This window comes from Scyliorhinus canicula, chromosome 4, assembly GCF_902713615.1.
Source record: "Scyliorhinus canicula chromosome 4, sScyCan1.1, whole genome shotgun sequence".
Lineage (NCBI taxonomy): Eukaryota > Metazoa > Chordata > Chondrichthyes > Carcharhiniformes > Scyliorhinidae > Scyliorhinus > Scyliorhinus canicula.
This window is the reverse complement of record NC_052149.1, coordinates 132,623,401-132,648,593: the sequence shown is the minus strand read 5'-3', so window position 1 is coordinate 132,648,593 and position 25,193 is coordinate 132,623,401. Positions and strand designations below refer to the sequence as shown.

Genomic DNA, 25,193 nt, shown 5'->3' with positions numbered 1-25,193 from the left:
GCACACCCCACTAGTCACTGCCTGCCAAATGGAAAAAGACCCATTTGTTCCAACTCTTTGCTTCCTGTCTGCTAACTAGCTTTCTATCCATCTCAAGACACTACCTGTATTCCCTTGCACTTTCAGTTTACACATTAATCTGCTATGTGAGACCTTGTCGAAAACCTTCTGAAAGTAACAATAAACCACATCCACCGATTTCTCCCTGGTGAACTCTACCAGTTACAACTTCAAAGAATTTCAGTAGATTTGTCAAGCATGATTTCTCTTCCATAAATCTATGCTAACTGTGTCTAATTTCACCACTGCTTTCCAAATACCGGACTATGAAATCCTTGATAATGGACTCCAGCAACTTCCCTACTACCAACGTTAGGCTGACTGGTCTATCGTTCCCTGTTTTCTTTCTACCTCCCTTTTTGAATAGTAGGGTTACTATTGAATAGCTGCCCTCCAATCTGTAAGAGCCATTCCAAAGTCCAAAGAATTTTGGAAAATGACCACCAATGGATCTGCTATTTCTAGGGCCACTTCCTTTCGTACTCTGGGATGAAGATTATCAGATTCTGGTGATTAGTCTGTCTTCAATCCCATTAATTTCCCCAAAACTATTTATTTACTAAAACTAATTTCCTTCAGCTCCTCACTAAAACTTGTGTTTCTCAGAACTTTGAGCACATTATTCATGTCTTCCTTTGTGAAGACAGAAGCAAAGTACAAATTTAGTTTCTCCGCCAATTCCTTGTTATGAAGTCCCCCGTTTCTGACCACAAGGGGTCTACATTAGTTTTTATCAATATTATTCTCCTTTCATTCAGTGAATTTTACAGTGAATTTTTATGTTCCCCGATCGTTTACTTTCCAATTGTATTTTCCCCTTCTTAATCAATCCCTTGGTCTGCCTTTGCTGAATTTTAAACTGTTCCCAATCCTCAGGCTATTCTTTTTTCTTGCTAATTTGTACGCTTCTTCTTTGAATCTAATACTATGTCTAATTTCTCTTGTAAGCCATGGTTTGGCCACAGTTCCCTCTTGTGTCAAATAGGAATGAACATCTTTTGGAGTTCACCTATTCGTTGCTTGAGTGCCTGCCATTGCCTGTCCACTGTCCTTCATTTCTGCAATGTTTCCAGTCTGTCCTGGCCATATAGCTATCTTTGAGGTTCAGGACTCTTGTCTCAGAATCAACAAACTCACCTTGATGAAGAATTCTAACATATTATGGTTACTCAACCCCAAGGGTTCTCTCACAACTTGATTGCCAACTAATCCTTTCTCATTGCGCAACATCCAGTCCAAGATGGGCTGTTCCCTTGTTGGTTCCTCAACATACTGGTCCAGAAAACCCCCTGTATACACTACAGAAATCCCTCCTCTGTTGTACTGTGGTTAATTTGAGACACCCAATCTATATGCAGATTAAAATCACCCATAATCACAGATGTTCCTCAATGACATGCATCCCTGATTTCCTGTCTAATACTTTTCCTAACATTACCACTGCAGTCTAGTGATCTGTATACCACCACATGCATATATTTTGTCCCTTGATGTTTCTTAACTCGACCCAGACAGATTCCACATCTCTGCACTAATAGCTTTCCTCAATATTGTATCAATATCTTCTTCAATCAATGCAATTCCACCACCTTTTTTACTGCCCTTCCAAAAAACCTAATAGCCCTCGATATTTAGTTCCCATCCTTGGTCATGTTGGAGCCAAGATTCCCTAATCACAACTATATCATATCCCTTTACACCTATCTGCGCAACTAATTCATCCATTTAGAACATAGAACATAGAACGATACAGCGCAGTACAGGCCCTTCTGCCCTCGATGTTGCACCGACATGGAAAAAAAAACTAAAGGCCATCTAACCTACACTATGCCCTTATCATCCATATGCTTATCCAATAAACTTTTAAATGCCCTCAATGTTGGCGAGTTCACTACTGTTGCAGGTAGGGCATTCCACGGCCTCACCACTCTTTGCGTAAAAAACCCACCTCTGACCTCTGTCCTATATCTATTACCCCTCAATTTAAGGCTATGTCCCCTCGTGCTAGCCACCTCCATCCGCGGGAGAAGGCTCTCGCTGTCCACCCTATCTAACCCTCTGATCATTTTGTATGCCTCTATTAAGTCACCTCTTAACCTTCTTCTCTCTAACGAAAACAACCTCAAGTCCATCAGCCTTTCCTCATAAGATTTTCCCTCCATACCAGGCAACATCCTGGTAAATCTCCTCTGCACCCGTTCCAAGGCTTCCACGTCCTTCCTATAATGAGGCGACCAGAACTGTACGCAATACTCCAAATGCGGCCGTACTAGAGTTTTGTACAACTGCAACATGACCTCATGGCTCCGGAACTCAATCCCTCTACCAATAAAGGCCAACACACCATAGGCCTTCTTCACAACCCTATCAACCTGGGTGGCAACTTTCAGGGATCTATGTACATGGACACCGAGATCCCTCTGCTCATCCACACTACCAAGAATTTTACCATTAGCCAAATATTCCGCATTCCTGTTATTCTTTCCAAAGTGAATCACCTCACACTTCTCCACATTAAACTCCATTTGTCACCTCTCAGCCCAGCTCTGCAGCTTATCTATGTCACTCTGTAACCTGCAACATCCTTCCACACTGTCTACAACTCCACCGACTTTAGTGTCGTCTGCAAATTTACTCACCCATCCTTCTGCGCCCTCCTCTAGGTCATTTATAAAAATGACAAACAGCAACGGCCCCAGAACAGATCCTTGTGGTACGCCACTCGTAACTGAACTCCATTCTGAACATTTCCCATCAACTACCACTCTCTGTCTTCTTTCAACTAGCCAATTTCTGATCCACATCTCTAAATCACCCTCAATCCCCAGCCTCCGTATTTTCTGCAATAGCCGACCGTGGGGCACCTTATCAAACGCTTTACTGAAATCCATATACACCACATCAACTGCTCTACCCTCGTCTACCTGTTCAGTCACCTTCTCAAAGAACTCGATAAGGTTTGTGAGGCATGACCTACCCTTCACAAAACCATGCTGACTATCCCTAATCATATTATTCCTATCTAGATGATTATAAATCGTATCTTTTATAATCCTCTCCAAGACCTTACCCACCACAGACGTTAGGCTCACCGGCCTATAGTTACCGGGGTTATCTCTACTCCCCTTCTTGAACAAAGGGACCACATTTTATTTTGAATCCTCTGTGCCTTCAGGTATAAAACCTTAAGGCTAGTCCTTTTACAGTTCCTTGTCCCGAACCTATTTTTTACAGTGTCATTATCTGATACAGGCCCTTGATTTCTCTGCCTATCACTTTTCTTATTCTCCTTTCTGTATTTTTCTCTTGTTCTTGATTCCCCCACTCTGGATCCTTAAATAGGATCCCATACCCCTGCCATATTAGTTTAAACCTTCCCCAACGTCTCTCGTAAGCACTCTCCCAAGGACAGACCCGCTCCTGCCCGTGAGTCCAGTTTGTACAGGTCCCACCTCCCCCAGAACTGGTCCTAATGTCGCAAGAATATGATACCCTTCCTCCACAATATGCAAAACAGTGTGTTTGTTTTGCAGGGAAATGGCCACAGGAGATTCCTGCTCTGCCTGCCCAGCTCTCTTGCTCTGTCTGGAGATCACCCATTCCCTTCCTGCCTGTGGAGTCTGAGCCTGTGGTGTGACCACCTTTCTATACGTGCTGTACATGATACTCCCCATCTCGCGGATGCTCCACAGTGTAGCCAGCCGCTGCTCCAGCTCTGAAACTGAGGATTCCAGGAGCTGCAGTTGGAGACACTTCCTGCACACATGGTCCTGGGAACTGGATGGGTTCCTGGTCTCCCATATGGAGCAGGAAGAGCAAACCACGGCTTGGGGTTCTGCTGGCATGTCTTACTCTTTACTTTAAATTTATCCTTTAAATATCAAATAGCATAGGGCAGCACGGTGGCCTAGTGGTTAGCACAGCTGCGTCACGGCGCTGAGGTCCCAGGTTTGATCCCGGCTCTGGGTCACTGTCCGTGTGGAGTTTACACATTCTCCCCGTGTCTGCGTGGGTTTCGCCCCCACAACCCAAAAATGTGCAGAGTAGGTGGATTGGCCACGCTAAATTGCCCCTTAATTGGAAAAAATAATTGGGTAAGCTAAATTTTTTTTAAAAAATCTAATAACATTAACTCGTCTTAACTAATATGAACTCCCCTCCTTCTCGAATCCTTGTTATTACAGCATGTACACACCAAATGGGGCCTCACGGTAGCATGGTGGTTAGCATCAATGCTTCACAGCACCAGGGTCCCAGGTTCGATTCCTGGCTGGGTCACTGTCTGTGTGGAGTCTGCACGTCCTCCCCGTGTGTGCGTGGGTTTCCTCCGGGTGCTCCGGTTTCCTCCCACAGTCCAAAGATGTGCGGGTTAGGTGGATTGGCCATGCTAAATTGCCCGTAGTGTAAGGTTAATGGGGGGATTGTTGGGTTACGGGTATACGGGTTACGTGGGTTTAAGTAGGGTGATCATGGCTCGGCACAACATCGAGGGCCGAAGGGCCTGTTCTGTGCTGTACTGTTCTATGTTCTATGTTCTAAATCAGCTGGTTTGATTTCCTGGTTCTGCTTTCAGATTCACTTTTACTGTATCTTCCAAGTTTGGTTCCCTAACTCTTTTATCTTTTTTCAGTTATTCAACTGGCAGCTATTTAGGAACTGTTCCTAATATCAGTAACTCACCAACCAATCTTTCCTGTGATGTCACTGTTGATTTGTTTTCTTCAAACACAGCATGCTGTTTGATCAGCTCCTGAGCCTCTAGAAGGCTGTCCCAGTGCTCTCTGCTGTCTGAAGGTGGGTGAGGACCCCGAACATCTTGTTCCCTTTATCCTCTGCTCCCAGTAAAGTGTCTCTTGCAGGTTAGTGCTCTCTGTTTCCTGAAAGCAAGTGAGTGCCTCGAACCTCGCGTTCACTTTATTAGAAATATATTACTATTCCTTCACTGTCGTTGGGGCAAAATCCTGGAATTCCTTCCCTAACGGCACTGGGACTGTACATACACCTTGGGAATGGGTAATGGGTAATAAATGTTGCCCCCACATCCCATCAATTTACCAGTAATAATAGCCTACCCAGACTCACACTGGAGCCAGTGAAGAGAGCGAGAGATGCTGAACATTGGAGTTGTATCAGGCTGCCTGAGCTTCCTGAATGTATTGTCTAATTGTGATTAATGTCTTTGCTCAGGTATTCCCAGATGTCACCATCTTATTCAGTGATGTGGTTGGTTTTACTCGGATTTGCAGTCATATTACTCCGATGCAAGTGGTTTCTATGCTGAACACGATGTATACGCTGTTCGATACCCTAAGTGAGAAGCATAGGGTCTTCAAGGTTAGTGCTAATGAAGTGGGCTGAGTGCGCAAAAATCAATACAAGACAATATCTAACCACAAGACATTTTGCTGCAGCAATCCAAAACAACTAACTTTATATTAAATACTACAGGTCATTTTCTAGAACCATCAAATGGTGTGACACTGAAAGAGGCCATTCAGCCCATTGTGTGTACTCTGAGGGAGATTCATCCAATTCATCTAATTCTCCTCTCAGGAATTTTTAATCTTTCAAGTGGAAATTTCAGAGCGAGGACAGAACAAAGAAGAAAGAAAATTACAGCACAGGAACAGGCCCTTCGGCCCTCCCAGCCTGCGCCGATCCAGATCCTTTATCTAAACCTGTCTCCTATTTTCCAAGGTCTACTTCCCTCTGTTCCCGCCCGTTCATATACCTGTCTAGATGCCTCTTAAATTATGCTATCGTGCCCGCCTCTACCACCTCCATTGGTAAAGCGTTCCAGGCACCCACCACCCTCTGCGTAAAAAAACTTTTCACGCACATCTCCCTTAAACTTTCCCCCTCTCACCTTGAAATTGTGACCCCTTGTAACTGACATCCCCACTCTTGGGAAAACTTGTTGCTATCCACCCTGTCCATACCTCTCATAATTTTGTAGACCTCAATCAGGTCCCCCCTCAACCTCCGTCTTTCCAACGAAAACAATCCTAATCTACTCAACCTTTCTTCATAGCTAGCACCCTCCATACCAGGCAACATCCTGGTGAACCTCCTCTGCACCCTCTCCAAAGCATCCACATCCTTCTGGTAATGTGGCGACCAGAACTGCACGCAGTATCCACATCCTTCTGGTAATGTGGCCGAACCAAAGTCCTAGACATCTGTAACATGACCTGCCAACTCTTGTACTCAATACCCCGTCCGATGAAGGCAAGCATGCTGTATGCCTTCTTGACCACTCTATCAACCTTCAGGGTACAATGGACCTGAACTCCCAGATCTCTCTGTACATCAATTTTCCCCAAGACCCTTCCATTGACAATATAGTCCACTCTTGAATTTGATCTTCCAAAATGCATCACCTCACATTTGCCTGGATTGAACTCCATCTGCCATTTCTCTGCCCAACTCTCCAATCTATCTATATTTTGTTGTATTCTCTGACAGTCCTCCTCGCTATCTGCAACTCCACCAATCTTAGTATCATCTGCAAACTTGCTAATCAGACCACCTATACCTTCCTCCAGGTCATTTATGTAGATCACAAACAGCAGTGGTCCGAGCACGGATCCCTGTGGAACACCACTAGTCACCCTTCTCCATTTTGAGACACTCCCTCGATTTTAAGACACTCTCTGGTAGGCGTACATGGTCCCAACTGGGATGATGTAGGGTTTGTAAAGCAGGTGTGTGGGGCCGATCCAATTCACGACTTGGATTCAGGTCAATTGACAGTGAGTGCAGACTGGAACTTGGTGGAGAAGGCAAGATTGGACAGGTTGCGGCTGCAGTCGCTTGCCCAGTCCGGGGGGGGGGGGGGGGGGGGGGGGGGGGAGGCTTTGGCTGGACTAATGGTGGAAATGGGAGAAATGGAGCTTCGAGGGTGGAAATGGTGTTGGAGACCGGAGCAGTGCAGATGCCGGGGTGGAGGTTAGATGTGGGGCTGTTGGGGGACTGAGGGTTTTGTGATAAGATTGAGAAAGTAATTGATGAGTACAAGCAATTTAATTGTACGGGGGAGGTTTCGCAGGCTCTGGTGTGGGAAGCTTTGAAGGCAGTGGTGAGGGAGGAGGTAATATTGTTGAAGGCAAAGGTGGGTAAGAAGGAGAGGGTGGAGTAGCAAAGGTCAACAGACAGAAGGTATACAGAAGATGGGGATCGGGCATTGTTGGAAAAGAGGAAGTTGGAGGTGAGCTTTGATCGGCTATCCACAAGGAAGGTAATTGACACAGGCGAGGGGAGCAGTCTACGAGCATGGAAAGAAGGTGGGATGCATGCTGGCAGGCGAACTTCGGAGGGAGGCAGTGGCAAGGGAAATTGTTCAGGTGTGGGATAGGGCAGGGAAGTTGGTGGTGGCTCCAGGCCAGATTAATAGGGTGTTTGAGAAGTTTTATGAGTGGTTGTATAGATCGGAACCACTGGGGCAGGATCCGGGGATGCAAGAATTCCTGGATGTTTTGGAATATCTAAGGTTGTGCGAGGAGGATAGGGCCACATTGGAGAAAGCGATAGGGAAGCAGGAGATAAAGGATGCAATTGGGAGAATGCAGTCAGGGAAGGTATCAGGGCCGGATGGATTTCTGGTGGAGTACTATTAGAAATTTAGGGATAGGTTGGCGCCACTGATGGTGGGGATATTTGAGCAGACGATAGGGAAGGGGGTGTTGCCACAGACATTGGAGCATGCATCGATTTCCTTGTTGTTCAAGAAGGATAAGGATCCGACAGAGTGTGGGTCATATAGGCCCATATCACTCTTGAATGTGGATGCAAAGGTGTTGGCGAAGGTGCTGGCTGGTAGGTTGGAGGAGCGCCTCCCGAAGGTGATAGATCAGATGGGGTTTGCAAAAAGGATACAGTTCTTTTTGAACTTTAGGACGGTATTAAATGTAGTTATGGCACCAGCGGAGAGGAGGGAGACAGAGGTGGTGGTGGCGTTGGACACCGAGAAGGCGTTTTACCAAGTAGAGAGAGGGGTATTTGGTGGCCATTTTGGAGCGAACAAAGAACAAAGAAAAGTACAGCACAGGAACAGGCCCTTCGGCCCTTCAAGCCTGTGCCGACCATGCTGCCTGTCTGAGCTGTGACTCTGCTTTTACTTTGCTTTTACTTTCACTTTGAGCAAAAAGCTGGTGTGTATCTGTGTGTTTTAGTTTCATTTTCAGAGTGAAGAACTTCAGTGAAAGCAAGCATACGTGTATGCATTCCTCTACAAGCTAAAGAATGTTCATTGCGGTGATTTCAAAGTATTACCTGTTTCTGTAGAGAATTTAAACCTACTGTCTTTCTGTAAAAAGGGTTGTTTGGACCTATGGATGTTGTTAGGAAAGCTATGAAGGGTTACTCATAGAATACTGTATCTGTAGGGATTATTGGTGTTGACAGTGGTTAAGATGTTCACTGTGTGTTTATAAAGTGTTAACTAGATTCATAAATAGACATGGTATTATTTTAAAAGTACTTTAGATCTCTGTTGCATCACACCTGTATAGTGGGTCCATGTGCTCCCCATATCAAAATCTATTAAACGTGGTGGGTCAGGTGAACTTCATGATACACTTTGGTGTTCTCTAACCCTGGCCCATAACAGTGTGAGGTTGGCTTCTTACGATGGGTACCTCGGGGTGAGGTTGGCTGTTCACGATGGGTACATCAGGGTGAAGTTGGCACTTCGTGATGGGTACATCAGAGTGAGGTTGGCACTTCGTGATGGGTACATCAGTGTGAGGTTGGCACTTCACAATGGGTGCCTCAGTGTGAGGTTGGCTCTTCACTTTGGATACCTCGGGTGTGAGGTTGTCTCGTCACGATGGGTACCTCGGGTGTCAGTTTTGCTCTTCACGATGTGTACATCGATGTGAAGTTGACTCTTCACAGGGCAGCATGGTAGCACAGTGGGTAGCACTGTGACTTCACAGCAGCAAGGTCCCACAGGGTTTGATTCACGGCTGAGTCACTGTATGTGCGGACGCTGCACATTCATACTGTGCTTTTCACAGTTACTTCATTGCAATGTAAGCCTACTTGTGACAATAAAGATGATGCTGATTATTATTATTATTATGTTGGGTTCCTTGGGAAATAGGTACATCAGTATGAGTTTTGCTCCTCATGATGGGTACATCCGTGTGAGGTTGGCTGTTCATGATGGGTAACGTGTGTGTGAGGTTGGCTCTTAATGCTGGGTACATCAGGTGTGAGGTTAGTTCTTCGTGATGGGTACATCTGTGTGAGTTAGGCTTTTTCCGATGGGTCCCGCGGGTGTGAGGTTGGCTCATCCCGATGGGTACCGTGGGCGTGAGGTTGGCTCTTTACTATGGGTACGTCAGGTGTGACGTTGGCTCTTCACGATGGGTACATCAATTGTGAGTTTGGCTCTTCACGATGGGTACATCGGGTGTGAGATTGGCTCTTCACGATGGGTACATCCGTGCGAGATTGGCTCTTCACGATGGGTGCCGCCAGGGTGAGGTTCACTCTTTATGATGGGTACGTTGGTGTGAGGAAGGCTTTTCACGTTGGTACATTGGAGTGAGGTTGAGTCTTCACGATGGGCAAAAAAAGTGTGAGGTTGGCTCTTCACGATGAATACATCAGGTGTGAGGTTGGCCCCTCACGGTGGATACGTCAGGTGTGAGGTATTTCTCTTCATGATGGGTCCATTAATGTGAGGTCGGCTCTTCGTGATGGGTACCCCGGGTGTGAGGTTAGCTCTTCAGATGGATTAATCGATCTGAGGTTGGCTCTTCATCTATGATGTTGACTCTCACTGGTGCTCCTGTGGGTCTGTGGTTGGCTCTTCACGATGGATACGGGGTGTGTGAGGTTTTCTCTTCATGGTGAGTACATTGGTGTCAGGCTGGCTCTTCACGATGGCACAGCGGGTGTGAGATTTGCTCTTGACAATGGTCCTGTGGATGTGACGTTGGCTCTTCACGGTTGTCCTGTGGATGTGACGTTGGCTCTTCACGGTGATCCTGTGGTTGTGAGATTGCCTCTTCATGGTGGTCCTGTGGATGTGATGCTGGTTCTTCACAGTAGTCCTATGGTTGTGAGATTGTCTCTTCACGATGCGTACCTCGGGTGTTAGTTTGACTCTTCACGATGGGTACATTGGTGTGAGGTTGGGTCATCCCGATGGTGCATCGATGTGAGGTTGGCTCTTCACGGGGCAACACGGCAGCACAGTGGTTAGCACTTTGGCCTCACAGCATCAGGATCCCAGGTTCGATTACTGGCTGCGTCACAATGGGTACCGCAGTTGTGAGTTTGGCTCTTCATGATGGGAACCATGGTTTGAGGCTGGCTTGTCTGGATGGGTACATTGGGTGTGAGTTTCGCTGTTCATGATGGGTACATCCACTGTGAGGTTGGCTCTTCACGAAGGGTACATCAATGTGAGTTTGAGGGCAGCATGGTGGTGCAGTGGTTAGCATTGCTGCCTCACGGCGCCGAGGTCCCAGGGTCGATCCCGGCTCTGGGTCACTGTCCGTGTGGAGTTTGCACATTCTCCCCGTGTTTGCGTGGGTTTTGCCCCCACAACCCAAAGATGTGCAGGGTAGGTGGATTGGCCATGTTAAATTGCCCCTTAATTGGAAAAAAAAATGATTGTCAGTTTGGCTATTCATGATTGGTGCATCGTTGTGAGTTTGGCTGTTCACAATGGGTACCGCAGGTGTGAGGTTGGCACTTCACGATGGGTACATCTATGTGAGGTTGGTTCTTCATGGTGGGTACAACGGTGTGAGGTTGGCTCTTCATGATAGGTGCAGTTAGGGGCTAGTTTAGCTCACTGGGCTAAATCGCTGGCTTTTAAAGCAGACTAAGCAGGCCAGCAGCACGGTTCGATTCCCATACCAGCCTCCCTGGACAGGCGCCGGAATGTGGCGACTAGGGGCTTTTCACAGTAACTTCATTGAAACCTACTCGTGACAATAAGCGATTTTCATTTCATTTCATTTTCGGGGAGAGGTTGGCTATTTACGATGGGTTCATCGGTTTTGAGGTTGGCTCTTCACCGTGGTCCTGTGGTTGTTAGGTTTGCTCTTCATGATGGGTACCTCGGGAGTGAGGTTGGCCCTTCACGCTGGGTACATCAGGTGTGAGATTCGCTCTTCACGACGGGTACATCGTTGTGAGTTTAGCTCTTCACAATGGGTATCGTGGGGTGTGAGGTTGGCTCTTCACGATGGGTACATCAGGTGTGAGATTAGCTCTTCACGACGGGTACATCGTTGTGAGTTTAGCTCTTCACAATGGGTACCGTGGGGTGTGAGGTTGGCTCTTAACTATGGGTTCATCAGGTGTGATGTTGGCTCTTCACTAGCCATATATCAGTTCTGAGGTTGGCTCTTCACGGTGGGTACAGCGGGTGTGGGTTTGGCTGTTCATGATGTATACATCCACTGTGAGGTTGGCCCTTCACGATGGGTACATCAATGTGAGAGTGGCTCCTCACAATGGTGAGTGCGAGGTTGGCCCTTCACTATTGGTTCATCCGGTGTGAGGTTGGCTTTTCACGATGGATTCATCAGGTGTGAGGTTGCCTCTTCATGATAGGTACATCGGCGTGAGAGTTGGTTCTTCATGGTGGGTATATCAGTTCTGAGGTAGGCTCTTCAGGATGGGTGCAGTGGCTCTGAGGCTGGCTCTTCACTATGGATATATCAGATATGAGGTTGGCTCTTCACGATGGGTTCATCAATTGTGAGCTTGGCTCTTCACGATTGGATCCCGGGTGTGAGGCTGGCTCTTCTGGATGGGTACATTGAGTGTCACTTTGGCTGATCATGATGGGTACATCCACTATGACGTTGGCACTTCACGATGGGGATATCAATGTGAGTTTGGTTCTTCAAAATAGGTGCATCGATGTGAGGTTGGCTCTTTCCGATGGGTACATCAGTGAGAGGTTTGGCTGTTCACTATGGGGATATCAGATGTGAGATTGGCTCTTCATGGTGGCTACATCGGCGTGAGGCTGGCTCTTCATGATGGGTTCATCGATGTTGAGGTTGGCTCTTTACGGTGGTCCTGTTGATGTGAGTTTGGATCTTCACAGTGGGTCTCTAGTGTGTGAGTTTGGCTCTTCACGATGGGTACATCAGTGTGAGGTTGGCTCTTCACGTTGGGTACCTCTGGTATGAGTTAGGCACTTCACGAGGGGTACATTGGCGTGAGGTTGGCTCTTAACGTTGGCCTGTGGCTGTGAGGTTGTCTCTTCATGGTGGTCCTGTCGTTGTGTGTTTAGATCATCACGATGGGTACCTCGGTGTGTGAGATTGGCTCTTCACAATGGGTACATTGATGTGAGATTGGCTCTTCACGATGGTGCATCGATGTGTTATTGGATCTTCACGTTGGGTAGCTCGAGAATGATTTTGGCTCTTCACAATGTGTGCACCCATGAGAGATTGGCTCTTCACTTAGGTTACATCGGTGTTGATGTTGGCTCTTCATGATGGGTACACCACGTGTGAGATTGGCTCTTCATGATGGGTGCCTCAGTGTTAAGTTGTCTTCAAAACGGGCACACCCGTGTGAGGTTGGCTGTTCATGATGGGTGCCTCAAAGGGCAGCACGGTGGCCTAGTGGTTAGCATAATCGCCTCACGGCGCTGAGGTCCCAGGTTCGATCCCGGCTCTGGGTCACTGTGCGTGTGGAGTTTGCACATTCTCCCCGTGTCTGCGTGGGTTTCGCCCCCACAACCCAAAAATGTGCAGAGTAGGTGGATTGGCCACGCTAAATTGCCCCTTAATAGAAAAAATAATTGGGTAATCTAAATTTATTAAAAAAAAAATGATGGGTGCCTCAGTGTTAAGTTGTCTCTACCCGGTGCTCCAGTGGATTGAGGGTTGCTCTTATGGTGGTCCTGTGGGTGTGAGGTTGGGTCCTTACGGTGGATACCTTAGTGTGAGGTTGGCTCTTCACTATGGGTACGTCGGGTGTGAGGTTAACTCATGATGGCGGGTACCTCGGGTGTGAGGTTGGCTTTTCACGATGGGTATATCGGTCTGAGTATGCCTGTTCACGATTGGTACATTGGTGTGAGATTGGCTCTTCATGATGGTGCATCGATGTGAGGTTGGATCTTCATGTTGGGTACATCTGTAGCCATCTGGGATGGCCACTTACAATAAGAAACATGGACGGTTGCAAAGCATAACGGGAAAAATGGCCAATGTAAGGTTCAGGCAGGCTCAGAGCCTGAATGTATATTTGTGAGCGAAGAATCCAGACAGTATCGAAATCCCCAACCAATTAGCATTTTGATGGCCCATCTCCGTCAGACAAAGGACTGATACTTGAGCAACCGATGCAATCCCAGAAGTTTTGGCGCCACTCCCTGTACTTGGGAAGCGTAAACAACAGGGTCAATGACCGCTTAGTTCACACCCAACCATCAAGGCACCCGCCCCTTTATTGGTTCAAATCGAACACACTGATCAAGAATTACCCAATTAGTGGGGTCCAAACTGAAGGACTGCTTTAAAGAGCACGAAAACCCCCAAGGATAAAGAGAGAGACCACCATGTGTTCGGCCTCGCTTGGACCTGGTGCTCTGGCAACGTCTACTACCAATTGCAGCACCACCAGAAGCAAATTCAAATTCAACGCCCGCTACCAGACGGATGAGCCCAGTTGAGCAGCAGTTACTTCTCCAGACCCAGTAGATCCAGATCCGAACAAAGGCCACTGTTCCTCTGACGTAAGCCGAGTACCTGAAGGTACAGGTTGTCATAGTTGATAGGTGTAGTTTAACTAGTAGTGTCTATGTTGCATGATTAATTGTGTGCGTAAATAAAGTACCCTTGTTCTTGAACTAACTAACTGGTATTTGGCTCTTTGATCGATATCCGGTTGAACCTTGTGGTGGTATCATTTGATACCTGGCGACTCTGAGCAATATAATATTGATATCTAAAGAAAGAAGGGCAGCCTTATTGATTGCCACATTTACAGTAGGTTAAAAAAGGCAACAGTTATTGGCGACATCTGACGGGACTCAGCCCATAAGTCACTCCGAGAGAACCCCCAAAATGTTTGAATCAGAAATCCAAATTGGGTATGTAAAAGAAACCACAAGCGTTAACCAGTATCGATCAAACCTCCAGATTCGAAAGTGTGTGATTTGTATGCGTACTAACAAGGGATATAAGGTAACCTCGATAGATTTTGTCGCATGAAACTTTCGGGAGTTGCGTAAACCGGAAAATAGCTTGAGCCGTACCTGCTGTTTGCACCACTGCTTTATTCCCCCCTGTCCCAAATTCCCGGCAGAAACAGAGATAATCGTAGAGATGGCAATGAAGGCAATGAAATGCCTTATGCATCCACAAGAACCCGAGGTCGCGACCAACAGAGCACAACAGTGTCCCATATGGGAAGAAGAGATGAGGAAATACCTGAAGGAGCAAGGATGGCCTTTGGTCCGAGTTTTGTGTGAATGAGGAAATAGGTCCTGGTAGCATAGGACAGACTTGGTGGGACAACCTGACCAAGATCCACAAGAAGAATTTGAGTAGAGTTCGTAAGCCGATGGCAATCGTGTCCTGCTTGGCACAATTGCGAGGCACAGAGGAGGTCGTGACGACACTCCGTAGACAGCTTGAGGAGTAGAGAGGGAAATGTTCGCGAGTGTGAAAGTGTAAACGAACAACTCCAAGAGCAGCCAGCAGCGAAAGACAAGGAGATGGCGGATGTCAAGCGGGCACACCAATCTTGTCTCGCCCACCTAAGTAGCTTTCAGATTCAATACGATAAGGCCTACCAGGACACACAACTTGCAGTGCTGGTAAGAGAGGAAACGGAAAACCAAGCAGAACAATTGAGAAAACAATGTGAGGATTTAAAGAACAAAGAACAAAGAAAATTACAGCACAGGAACAGGCCCTTTGGCCCTCCCAGCCTGATCCGATCCAGATCCTTTATCTAAAACCTGTTTCCTATTTTCCAAGGTCTACTTCCCTCTGTTCCCGCCCGTTCATATACCTGTCTAGATGCCTCTTAAATTACGCTATCGTGCCCGCCTCTACCACCTCCGCTGGTAAAGCGTTCCAGGCACCCACTACCCTCTACGTAAAAACTTTCCACGCACATCTCCCTTAAACTTTCCCCCTCTCACCTTGAAATCGTGACCCCTTGTAACTGACACCCCAACTCTTGGAAAAAGCTTGTTGCTATCCACCCTGGCAAGCATGCTGTATGCCTTCTTGACCTGCGTTGCCACCTTCAGGGTACAATAGACCTGAACTCCCAGATCTCTCTGTACATAAATTTTCCCCAGGACCCTTCCATTGACCATATAGTCCGCTCTTGAATTTGATCTTCCAAAATGCATCACCTCGCATTTGCCTGGATTGAACTCCATCTGCCATTTCTCTGCCCAACTCTCCAATCTATCTATATTTTGTTGTATTCTCTGGCAGTCCTCCTCGCTATCTGCAACTCCACCAATCTTAGTATCATCTGCAAACTTACTAATCAGACCACCTATACCTTCCTCCAGGTCATTTATGTAGATCACAAACAACAGTGGTCCGAGCACGGATCCCTGTGGAACACCACTAGTCACCCTTCTCCATTTTGAGACACTCCCTTCCACCACTACTCTCTGGTCTCCCTTCCACCACTACTCTCCAGGTCATTTATGTAGATCACAAACAACAGTGGTCCGAGCACGGATCCCTGTGGAACACAACTAGTCACCCTTCTCCATTTTGAGACACTCCCTTCCACCACTACTGTCTCCTGTTACCCAGCCAGTTCTTTATCCATCTAGCTAGTACACCCTGAACCCCATACGACTTCACTTTTTCCATCAACCTGCCATGAGAAACCTTATCAAACGCCTTACTAAAGTCCATGTATATGCCATCTACAGCCATTCCCTCATCAATTAACTTTGTCACTTCCTCAAAGAATTCTATTAGGTTTGTCAGACATGACCTTCCCTGCACAAAACCATGCTGCCTATCACTGATATGTCTATTTTCTTCCAGATGTGAATAGATCCTATCCCTCAGTATCTTCTCCAACAGTTTGCCTACCACTAACGTCAAGCTCACAGGTCTATAATTCCCTGGATTTTCCCTGCTACCCTTCTTAAACAAAGGGACAACATTAGCAATTCTCCAGTCCTAGGGCAACACGGTAGCATGGTGGTTAGCATAAATGCTTCACAGCCCCAGGGTCCCAGGTTCGATTCCCGGCTGGGTCACTGTCTGTGCGGAGTCTGCACGTCCTCCCCGTGTGTGCGTGGGTTTCCTCCGGGTGCTCCGGTTTCCTCCCATAGTCCAAAGATGTGCGGGTTAGGTGGATTGGCTATGCTAAATTGCCCGTAGTGTCCTAAAAAAAGTAAAGGTTAGGGGGGGGTTACGGGTATAGGGTGGATACGTGGGTTTGAATAGGGTGATCATTGTTCGGCACAACATTGAGGGCCGAAGGGCCTGTTCTGTGCTGTACTGTTCTATGTTCTATGTTCCTCCGGGACCTCACCTGTGCTCAAGGATGCTGCAAAGATATCTGTTAAGGCCCCAGCTAGTTCGACCCTCGCTTCCCTCAGTAACCTGGGATAGATCCCATCCGGTCCTGGGGACTTGTCCACCTTTATGTCTTTTAGAATACCCAAAATTTCCCCCTTCCGTATGACAACTTGACCTAGAGTATTTAAACATCCATCCCTAGCCTCAATATCCGTCTTGTCCCTCTCCTTTGTGAATACCGATGCAAAGTACTCATTAAGAATCTCACCCATTTCCTTTGAGTCCACGCATAAATTCCCTCTTTTGTCTTTGAGTGGGCCAATCCTTTCTCTAGTTACCCTCTTGCTCTTTACATACGAATAAAAGGCTTTGGGATTTTCCTTAACCCTTGCGAGCACTCCACGGTTCCACCACGGAACAGAGGCAGAGTTCAGTGGATCATTGCAAAATTGCAATCACTGCTCTCAGTTCAGAACGGGTTCAGAGATACCTTTGGCCCACAGCTAGATCAGGAAGATGGCCCTGATTGGCAGGAACTTAATGAAACGATCGCATTGAAATGTGAACGAGACAGAAAGTCAGAATAGAACCCCCCAGGCCCCGAAAAGGAAAGCACCCGCACCACCGACTGCACAGGCAGCACCCAACCCTATGCAGCGTAGAGTAACAACAGAATACCAACCCGATTTTGTGTACACCACCCCACTAACCATCACCCAGTTAAGGGATGCCTGCGATAAAATTGAGACTTTTCACCCCACGTCAGACACACACCACTTTTTCGAACGAGTTAGGCAACAGACCCTCATGTACTGTCCGGACCAGCAGGAAGAAGTAAAACTCATTGTCATGAGCCTTGACCCGTCTCTGTTAGTTCAGCCCTTCCCGACCCACAGAATGTAGGAGGAGGTAGCCTCCAAGATATGAAAACAGCCATCTTCGATGCCATTGGCTACAATAGAGGAGATCCAGTAGAAGGACTCAACCGGTGTAGATAGAAAAAAGGAGAGCATCCAACAGCATTTGCTGGACGCCTCTGGATCCACTTCACCGCAGTATTCGGTGATTTAGCCCGCACCCATTTATCTGTGGACAATACGGCCAATTGGACCTGTATTCTAGTCTCCCATGCCACGGAGGCAGGACAAAAGGCATGTACAAATTACGACCCCTCAGACCCGGCACACAATGAAGTGTGGGTACTGAAGCAATTATCCAGAGCTTGGGAGCAGTCCCTACAGAAAAAGACAGAGCAAAAGAGAGTAGACGCCAATATGAATCCAATAAGGGCACACCAAGACCCCGCATGGGTAAATGAAGGCAAAAGTAACACACAGCACCCTAAAATGCAGGAATGCTACAATTGCGGACATCAGGGCCATTATGATCGAGAATGCAATGCCCCCCGAAACAGTAACGGAATCAGCCCACAAATGCCCCACCTAGAACCAATGCCAGACCCATCCACAGCGTTAGCGCCAGATCAGATAATTTGGCCATAAATGGCACCGATTGACGGTGCTCGGACTCCCCAACTTGGTCTGCGACAGACTTTGGGACAAGTCCGGAAGACCGGTAGTTGCAGGCACAGTCCGGGGACACCCAGTTGAGTTCTTTTGGGACACAGGAGGGTCCCAAACCACGTTAAACTCCTCCACAATGTACCAGCGAGATATATGGCCCACTGCAGACACCATCACTCTTAGTGGCTTTACAGGTCACCTCCAGCAGGGACACATTACAGCCCCTGTGGATGTCCAGATCGGTAACATTAAAGCTAAGCACTCAGTCGTTTTGGTAGATTTGCCCCAGATAGATATGGGGATAGATTTTATGAGCTCACACAACCTTTCTTTCGACCCCATAAATAAATGCGTTTGGAAAATGGCTAGAGCAGCACAAGCCCCCACCATGCTCACAGTTTTTCATTTCATTTCAGTAGGAGACGACGCACACAGGATTAGCTTAGTGGGAGAGTACTGGTTTGATCCACAAACTATTACCACAAACAACAGTTGGGGAAGTCTTGAAGAGACATAAAGCAGTGTTTGCCCAGCACAAGCACGACTGCGGCAAAATCCCAGGAATGGTCACCATTACAGGTCCCGATCCTAAGCCCCAGAAACAATACGGTTTTCCGCAGCAAGCCGAGGGAGAGATAGCTAAAGTAATCCAGAGTTTATTGGACTAAGGAGTGATTCGGCCCGTAGCCTCAACGAACAATGGCCCGATTTAGCCTGGAAGAAAACCAGATGGTTCATGGCGACTGACCGATTATAGGGAATTAAACAAAGTGACTCCGTTAGCAGCCCCTACCGTTGCCACGAGTCCCGAGACCATGTTAAAACAGGGACTTCAGTCAAACGTTTTCACGGTTTTGGACATTAGCAATGACTTTTGGTCCATTCCATTGGAAAAAAAGTGCCAGTACAAATTTGCGTTCACTTTCCAGGGACAGTAGTACACGTGGATGTGCCTTTCACAAGGCTTCCACAACTACTCCTCCATTTTTCCCAGACAACTGGCGAACGGATTAGCAAAATTTTCCCTACCTGAATGTCTCATTCAGTATGTGGACGACTTGCCCCTAGACTGACACCAAGGAAGAGCACATTTTGCTTCTTTCGGAACTATTAGGTCTCCTAACAGAAATTGGATGCAAAATTAACCCCAAAAAAGCCCAAATTCTCCAAGAGAAGGTCACTTATTTAGGTACGGTCATTAAACATGCTAAGCGTGAGATAGAACAGAAACAGATCGATTCAATTGTAAAATTGTCCCTGCCCCAAAATGTTACAGCACTCCGGTCATTTTTAGGACTGGTTGGTTACTGCAGGAACCACATTGACGGTTTCACCACAAAAGCAGCCCCACTGTCCAAGTTCCTTAAAAAGCAGACCCCATGGAAATGGCTTCCACAGCACACGGATGCCGTAGATACATTGAAATGCGCCCTAAGCACAGCTTCCGCTTTGCAGGCCCCAGACCCACACTCCCCATACGCAATAGAGGTAGCGGCCACTGACCGAACCCTTTCGGCCGTACTCCTAAAGGAAAGGCATAATCGTTTAAGACCCGTTGCCTGTGCCTCACGAGTTTTAGATACAGTAAAGCAGGGATTTTCAGCCTGCGAAGGGCACTTGCTCGCAGTTTTCTGGACTGTACAATACTTCTCATACATAACAGGACTCAACCCTGTGACCATTTTGACCGAGCACACCCCGACACAGCTACTGTTAGATAGTAGGCTAAGGGACGGCACAGTAAGCCAAACCCGAGCAGCACGTTGGACCCTACTCCTGCAAGGACGCAACATTACGGTAAAGAGGACAAAGACGCGGACGTTTCTGGCCGACAATTTACAATATGCAGGAACCCCACATGAGTGTGAGATCATTGCAACCAAGCATAGCACAGGCCTCATTGATCCCAAATCGGCACTGAAAAAGACTGGCATCCGACCACAGACGACCCAGCTCACAGATAAAGCTCTAAAAAATTATGCAGATGGCTCCTCCACAGTTCTAAACGGAACAAGGATCACAGGATGTGGAATTTATGTAGAGGACGCGCAGGTTCGCGCTTTAGAGGAAATCTCATTACAATTGCCTGGACATTTAGGTTCGCAGGCAGCCAGGTTAGCAGCCATTGCTTACATTGTGCAGCACCCAGATTCGTTCCCGACCCCAGCAGACATATATTCGGACAATTTGTATGTTTGCAACAGCTTGACAGAATTCCTGCCCCGTGGGAATCTAGAGGATTTCTATCCGCCGATGGAAAATCCCCACCTTCAGCGCCATTATTAAAACACATTCTTCAGACAGCGAAAGGTAGAAAATACGGAACCCACCATCGTTCCACCTCACCCGGGAACGTGAAAGCAGATGCCCTAGCGAAAGCAGGCTCACAACATGGCCACTTTTGGCAACCCCCCGAGAGGGCCCCAGTACACGCAGTTCAGGTCTCTCAGACCAATATCCAAGATTTGGCACAGGCACAGAAGGAAGATGATACGCAAAAGGAAATTTTAAAAGGAGACTTCCCAGCTCCCTATGATAAGTTTAAAAACACCTTAAATATTCGTAAGGAATCGTTTTAAAGGATGGTATTTATGTGCTCCCCACCCGGGACAGGAACCAGATTATTCCAGACACGGACACCAAGGGATAGAATCCACCCTTGCCCACCTCAGACCTCTCTGCTGGTGGCCCGATTTAAAAACCGATGTAACCCATAACATTGAGAATTGTTTGATTTGCGCCCAGAACAACCCGGGCAGCGAAGACACAACCGCCCTGCTAGTGGCCCATGGACGAACTTGCAGTTAGACTATATTGGTCCCCTTGCACCCCCCCCCCCCCCCCCCCCCCCCCGGAGAAAGAGATTCAAATATGTTTTGATCATCATCGACACATTCACAAAATGGGTAGAGCTTTCCCTTCAAGAACAAACACGGCCAAAGCCACGGCAGAAATTCTAACCGAGCACATTTTCACTCGATGGGGACTCCCCCGTAGTATTGAGTCGGACCAAGGTTCGCACTTCACAGGCAGAGTAATGAAACACGTCCTGATGATTTTTGGCACAAAACAGAAGTTTCACAATGCCTATCACCCGCAGTCCTGCGGCATTGTGGACCGCATGAATCGGACCCTAAAGGCAACACTTAGGAAGATGGTACAGCAGCATAATACTACATGGGACACAGTGCTCCCATTCGCACTGATGTTCATTAGGAACACGGTGTCGAGTTTGACAGTATACACCCCTCATACCCTCATGACCGGACGACCCATGAAGGGTACCGAGTATTTATTTGGACTTGATTTGGCCAGCCACGCAGTCAGCGCCCTTACCCACGAAAAAGCGGCCCAAAACATAATGGAATATTAAAGCAGCAGAGCTAGCTGCAGCTTTTCGACTAGTCGCTGGGAAAAAGCAGAGTAAGCCCTGCTTTGATAAAACAGTACACCCAACAGAGTATACAGTCGGACAGCAAGTCATGATCTCCCTGTACAATCCTAGTTCATCCCTCTCCCCCACATTTGCAGGACCCTACTCAATTTCCGATAAAGTAAGCCCCTCAGTTTATAAGATCACATATCCAAATAGAAAATCAGGATGGTTCCATATAAACCAGCTGTAGGTTTATGGAACGCAGTGCAGCCACTCACACCACATTTTACTGGCAATGGCAGACAACGAAGACCCGCCCACTGGCAACCCAATCCAGCCTTCCCCCAGCCAGGACAGCACGTCCACAGACACGACCTCAACTCCGCCCCCAGAGTCCAATTTCACCCTCACACTGGATTTGGCTGCTAGCAATAGCGATAGCGACAGCGAAAGCACAATGCCCTTGATACTCCCGACCAATGGAGAAACAGACCAGGTGCCAGTCACTACAGCCCCAGGAACACCGACCACAATATGTTCGGCCCCTCAGACACAACTTATTTGCCGTTACCAGAACCTGACCCACCACCCGACGATAGCGGCACCCCCCTTGCCCCTACCGCCCTACAGAATACAAAACAATGGCACTGCGACAATTCTTGCCGTCTGACAAGGAACAACGAGATGGATCCCACATCGGTGAACGCCGCATTGGCACTGAAACTTCAGTCATGTGTTTGGCACCCGGGAGATGGTGATGACTCAGAGTCTGACGCACACCATGCTAACCCCTTTGAGACCCCTTATGGAATGGAACCCTGAGGTGTCCAGATGATGAGAGAAAGGAACCTATTGAGATTTACGGTGTCCTATTCCCTGATGGAACCTGCCCGCTTTCTTCTTTAGTTTGTTATTCTTAATGTTGATTGTTCTCTCTCTTGTACGACTTTGTGTGTCGATCTCAGGCACATTTCTTGATACAGTTGTGACTACTCCTCAGACACCACATGGCAGTTAAAGGCATTCTTACCGTTCTTGGAAGGTCACTCAGGCAGTGGAATAACGGCACTGATCCCCGCCCTACCCGGGGATTCCACCCATTCTTGCCCTGCTGCGGCTCATACGCACCCCATTCGGAAAGTTATTTTCGAAACTCTTTTGCTGTTCTTTTAAAAATGTGGTTTAAAGAATGCACTTTGCCACAACTTTTGTTTCCTTTCCGGCAACCCTTCAGTTGCTAACCCCCACCTGCTATTTACATGTTAAAACACTTGGTTGAAACAATTTGCCCTAGACGGAGAAATTGTCCGCCAACTCAAACACAGGCTGTGAGAGTGCTCGCACCGTGACAGAATTTCTTTGTCTCCCAAATGGTTGTTTTAAAAAGAAAAAAATGAGGGAGTCACATATGGTGATGATTCTAAATGAGAACATAGAACACACCCCTTGTCCCCTTGTTCAAGAAGGGGAGTAGAGACAACCCTGATAATTATAGACCTGTGAGCCTTACTTCGGTTGTGAGTAAAATGTTGGAAAAGGTTATAAGAGATAGGGTTTATAATCATCTTGAAAAGAACAAGTTGATTAGCGATAGTCAACACGGTTTTGTGAAGGGTAGGTCATGCCTCACAAACCTTATTGAGTTTTTTGAGAAGGTGACCAAACAGGTGGATCAGGGTAAAGCTGTTGATGTGGTGTATATGGATTTCAGTAAGGCGTTTGATAAGGTTCCCCACGGTAGGCTATTGCAGAAAATAAGGAAGTATGGAATTGAAGGTGATTTAGCGGTTTGGATCAGTAATTGGCTAGCTGAAAGAAGACAAAGGGTGGTGGTTGATGGCAAATGTTCATCCTGGAGTTCAGTTACTAGTGGTGTACCACAAGGATCTGTTTTGGGGCCACTGCTGTTTGTCATTTTTATAAATGACCTGGAAGAGGGTGTAGAAGGATGGGTTAGTAAATTTGCAGATGACACGAAGGTCGGTGGAGTTGTGGATAGTGCTGAAGGATGTTATAGGATACAGAGGGACATAGATAAGCTGCAGAGCTGGGCTGAGAGGTGGCAGATGGAGTTTAATGCGGAAAAGTGTGAGGTGGTTCACTTTGGAAGGAGTAACAGGAATGCAGAGTACTGGGCTAATGGCAAGATTCTTGGTAGTGTAGATGAACAGAGAGATCTCGGCATCCAGGTACATAAATCTCTGAAAGTTGCCACCCAGGTTAATAGGGCTGTTAAGAAGGCATATGGTGTGCTAGCCTTTATAAGCAGGGGGATTGAGTTTCGGAACCACAAGGTCATGCTGCAGCTGTACATAACTCTGGTGCGGCCGCACCTGGAGTACTGCGTGCAGTTCTGGTCACCACATTATAGGAAGGATGTGGAAGCTTTGGAAAGGGTTCAGAGGAGATTTACTAGGATGTTGCCTGGTATGGAGGGAAGGTCTTACGAGGAAAGGCTCAGGGAATTGAGGTTGTTTTCGTTAGAGAGGAGAAGGCTGAGAGGTGACTTAATAGAGACATATAAGATAGTCAGAGGGTTAGTTAGGATGGACAGTGAGAGTCTTTTTCCTCGGATGGTGATGACCAACACGAGGGGACATAGCTTCAAATTGAGGGGTGATAGATTATAGGACAGATATCAGAGGCAGTTTCTTTACTCGGAGAGTAGTAGGCGTGTGGAACGCCCTGCCTGCAACAGTAATGGACTCGCCAACTTTAAGGGCATTTAAGTGGTCACTGGATAGACATATGGATGAAAATGGAATAGTGTAGGTCAGATAGGCTTCAGATGGTTTCACAGGTCGGCGCAACATCGAGGGCCAAAGGGTCCGTACTGCGCTGTAGTGTTCTATGTTCTATGTTCTATATAGTGCAGAAGGAGGCCATTCGGCCCATTGAGTCTGCACCGACCCACTTAAGCCTAACCCAATTAAAAGAAATTGACGTTGAGGAGAAACAGACAGACAAATGAGATATTGAACAACAAGATAATAACAGATATTATGCTTGTACCCCCAGGAAGATACGAATATACCAGAAGACTGAGAAAGATATGGACAAGATGAAGACGGACCTGATGATCTGCATCATGATCGTCGTTGAATCAATACAGTTGCACGTGTTGCGGACCCGACACCCTTCACCACACAGGCCCTGAACTTGACCATCCAACACGATACCCCGAGCCCGGACACTACACCACACATAGACACAGCCACTGATACACCCACAAGGTGTGGTAATATCATAAAGTGATATTCCTTTTCATACACGGTAGAAGCCATATTGATTATAGCTATACTTTGCAGTGTCATCCAGGCGATCAGACTTCGGAAATGGTGAAGGAGAGCCTCCCGCCCTCCAGTATACACACTCAGAACCCTTTTCTCGGACTTCAGCAAACCCCACACTCTTTCTGAAATTTTCCTCCCTAATAAATTCTACGGTTGTTTTATAGTAAAGTTACTTTCTTTGCACATTGACATTAGTGTTAAGTAGGAATGTGATGCTGCTATTGTCTATTTTGTATTATAATATACGTTCTTTGGTTATTAGATAGCAGCATGAGTGTAGTTTAGTTAAGGACAGTTAGAGGTTCCCCCTTTTGAGTAAAGAGACTGAAATGTATGTTTCAATGTTATAATGCCCCCTTAAAATGTTTACAGATATGTGTTGTATTCGGGAAATGTTTCGACCCACAGGACAGAGTAGGATAGAACCTGTCCTTGATTG

General features: G+C 47.1%; 1 protein-coding gene across 1 annotated transcript in view; it reads left to right on the top strand.

The window, feature by feature from the left end:
* Positions 1-25,193, top strand: part of LOC119965012 (soluble guanylate cyclase 88E-like) — a 678,135-nt gene that overhangs the window by 405,769 nt on the left and 247,173 nt on the right. Inside the window, exon 12 of the mRNA XM_038795212.1 lies at positions 5,248-5,394. Within this exon, the coding sequence (XP_038651140.1) occupies positions 5,248-5,394 (147 nt within the window). The remainder of the gene's footprint in view (positions 1-5,247; positions 5,395-25,193) is intronic.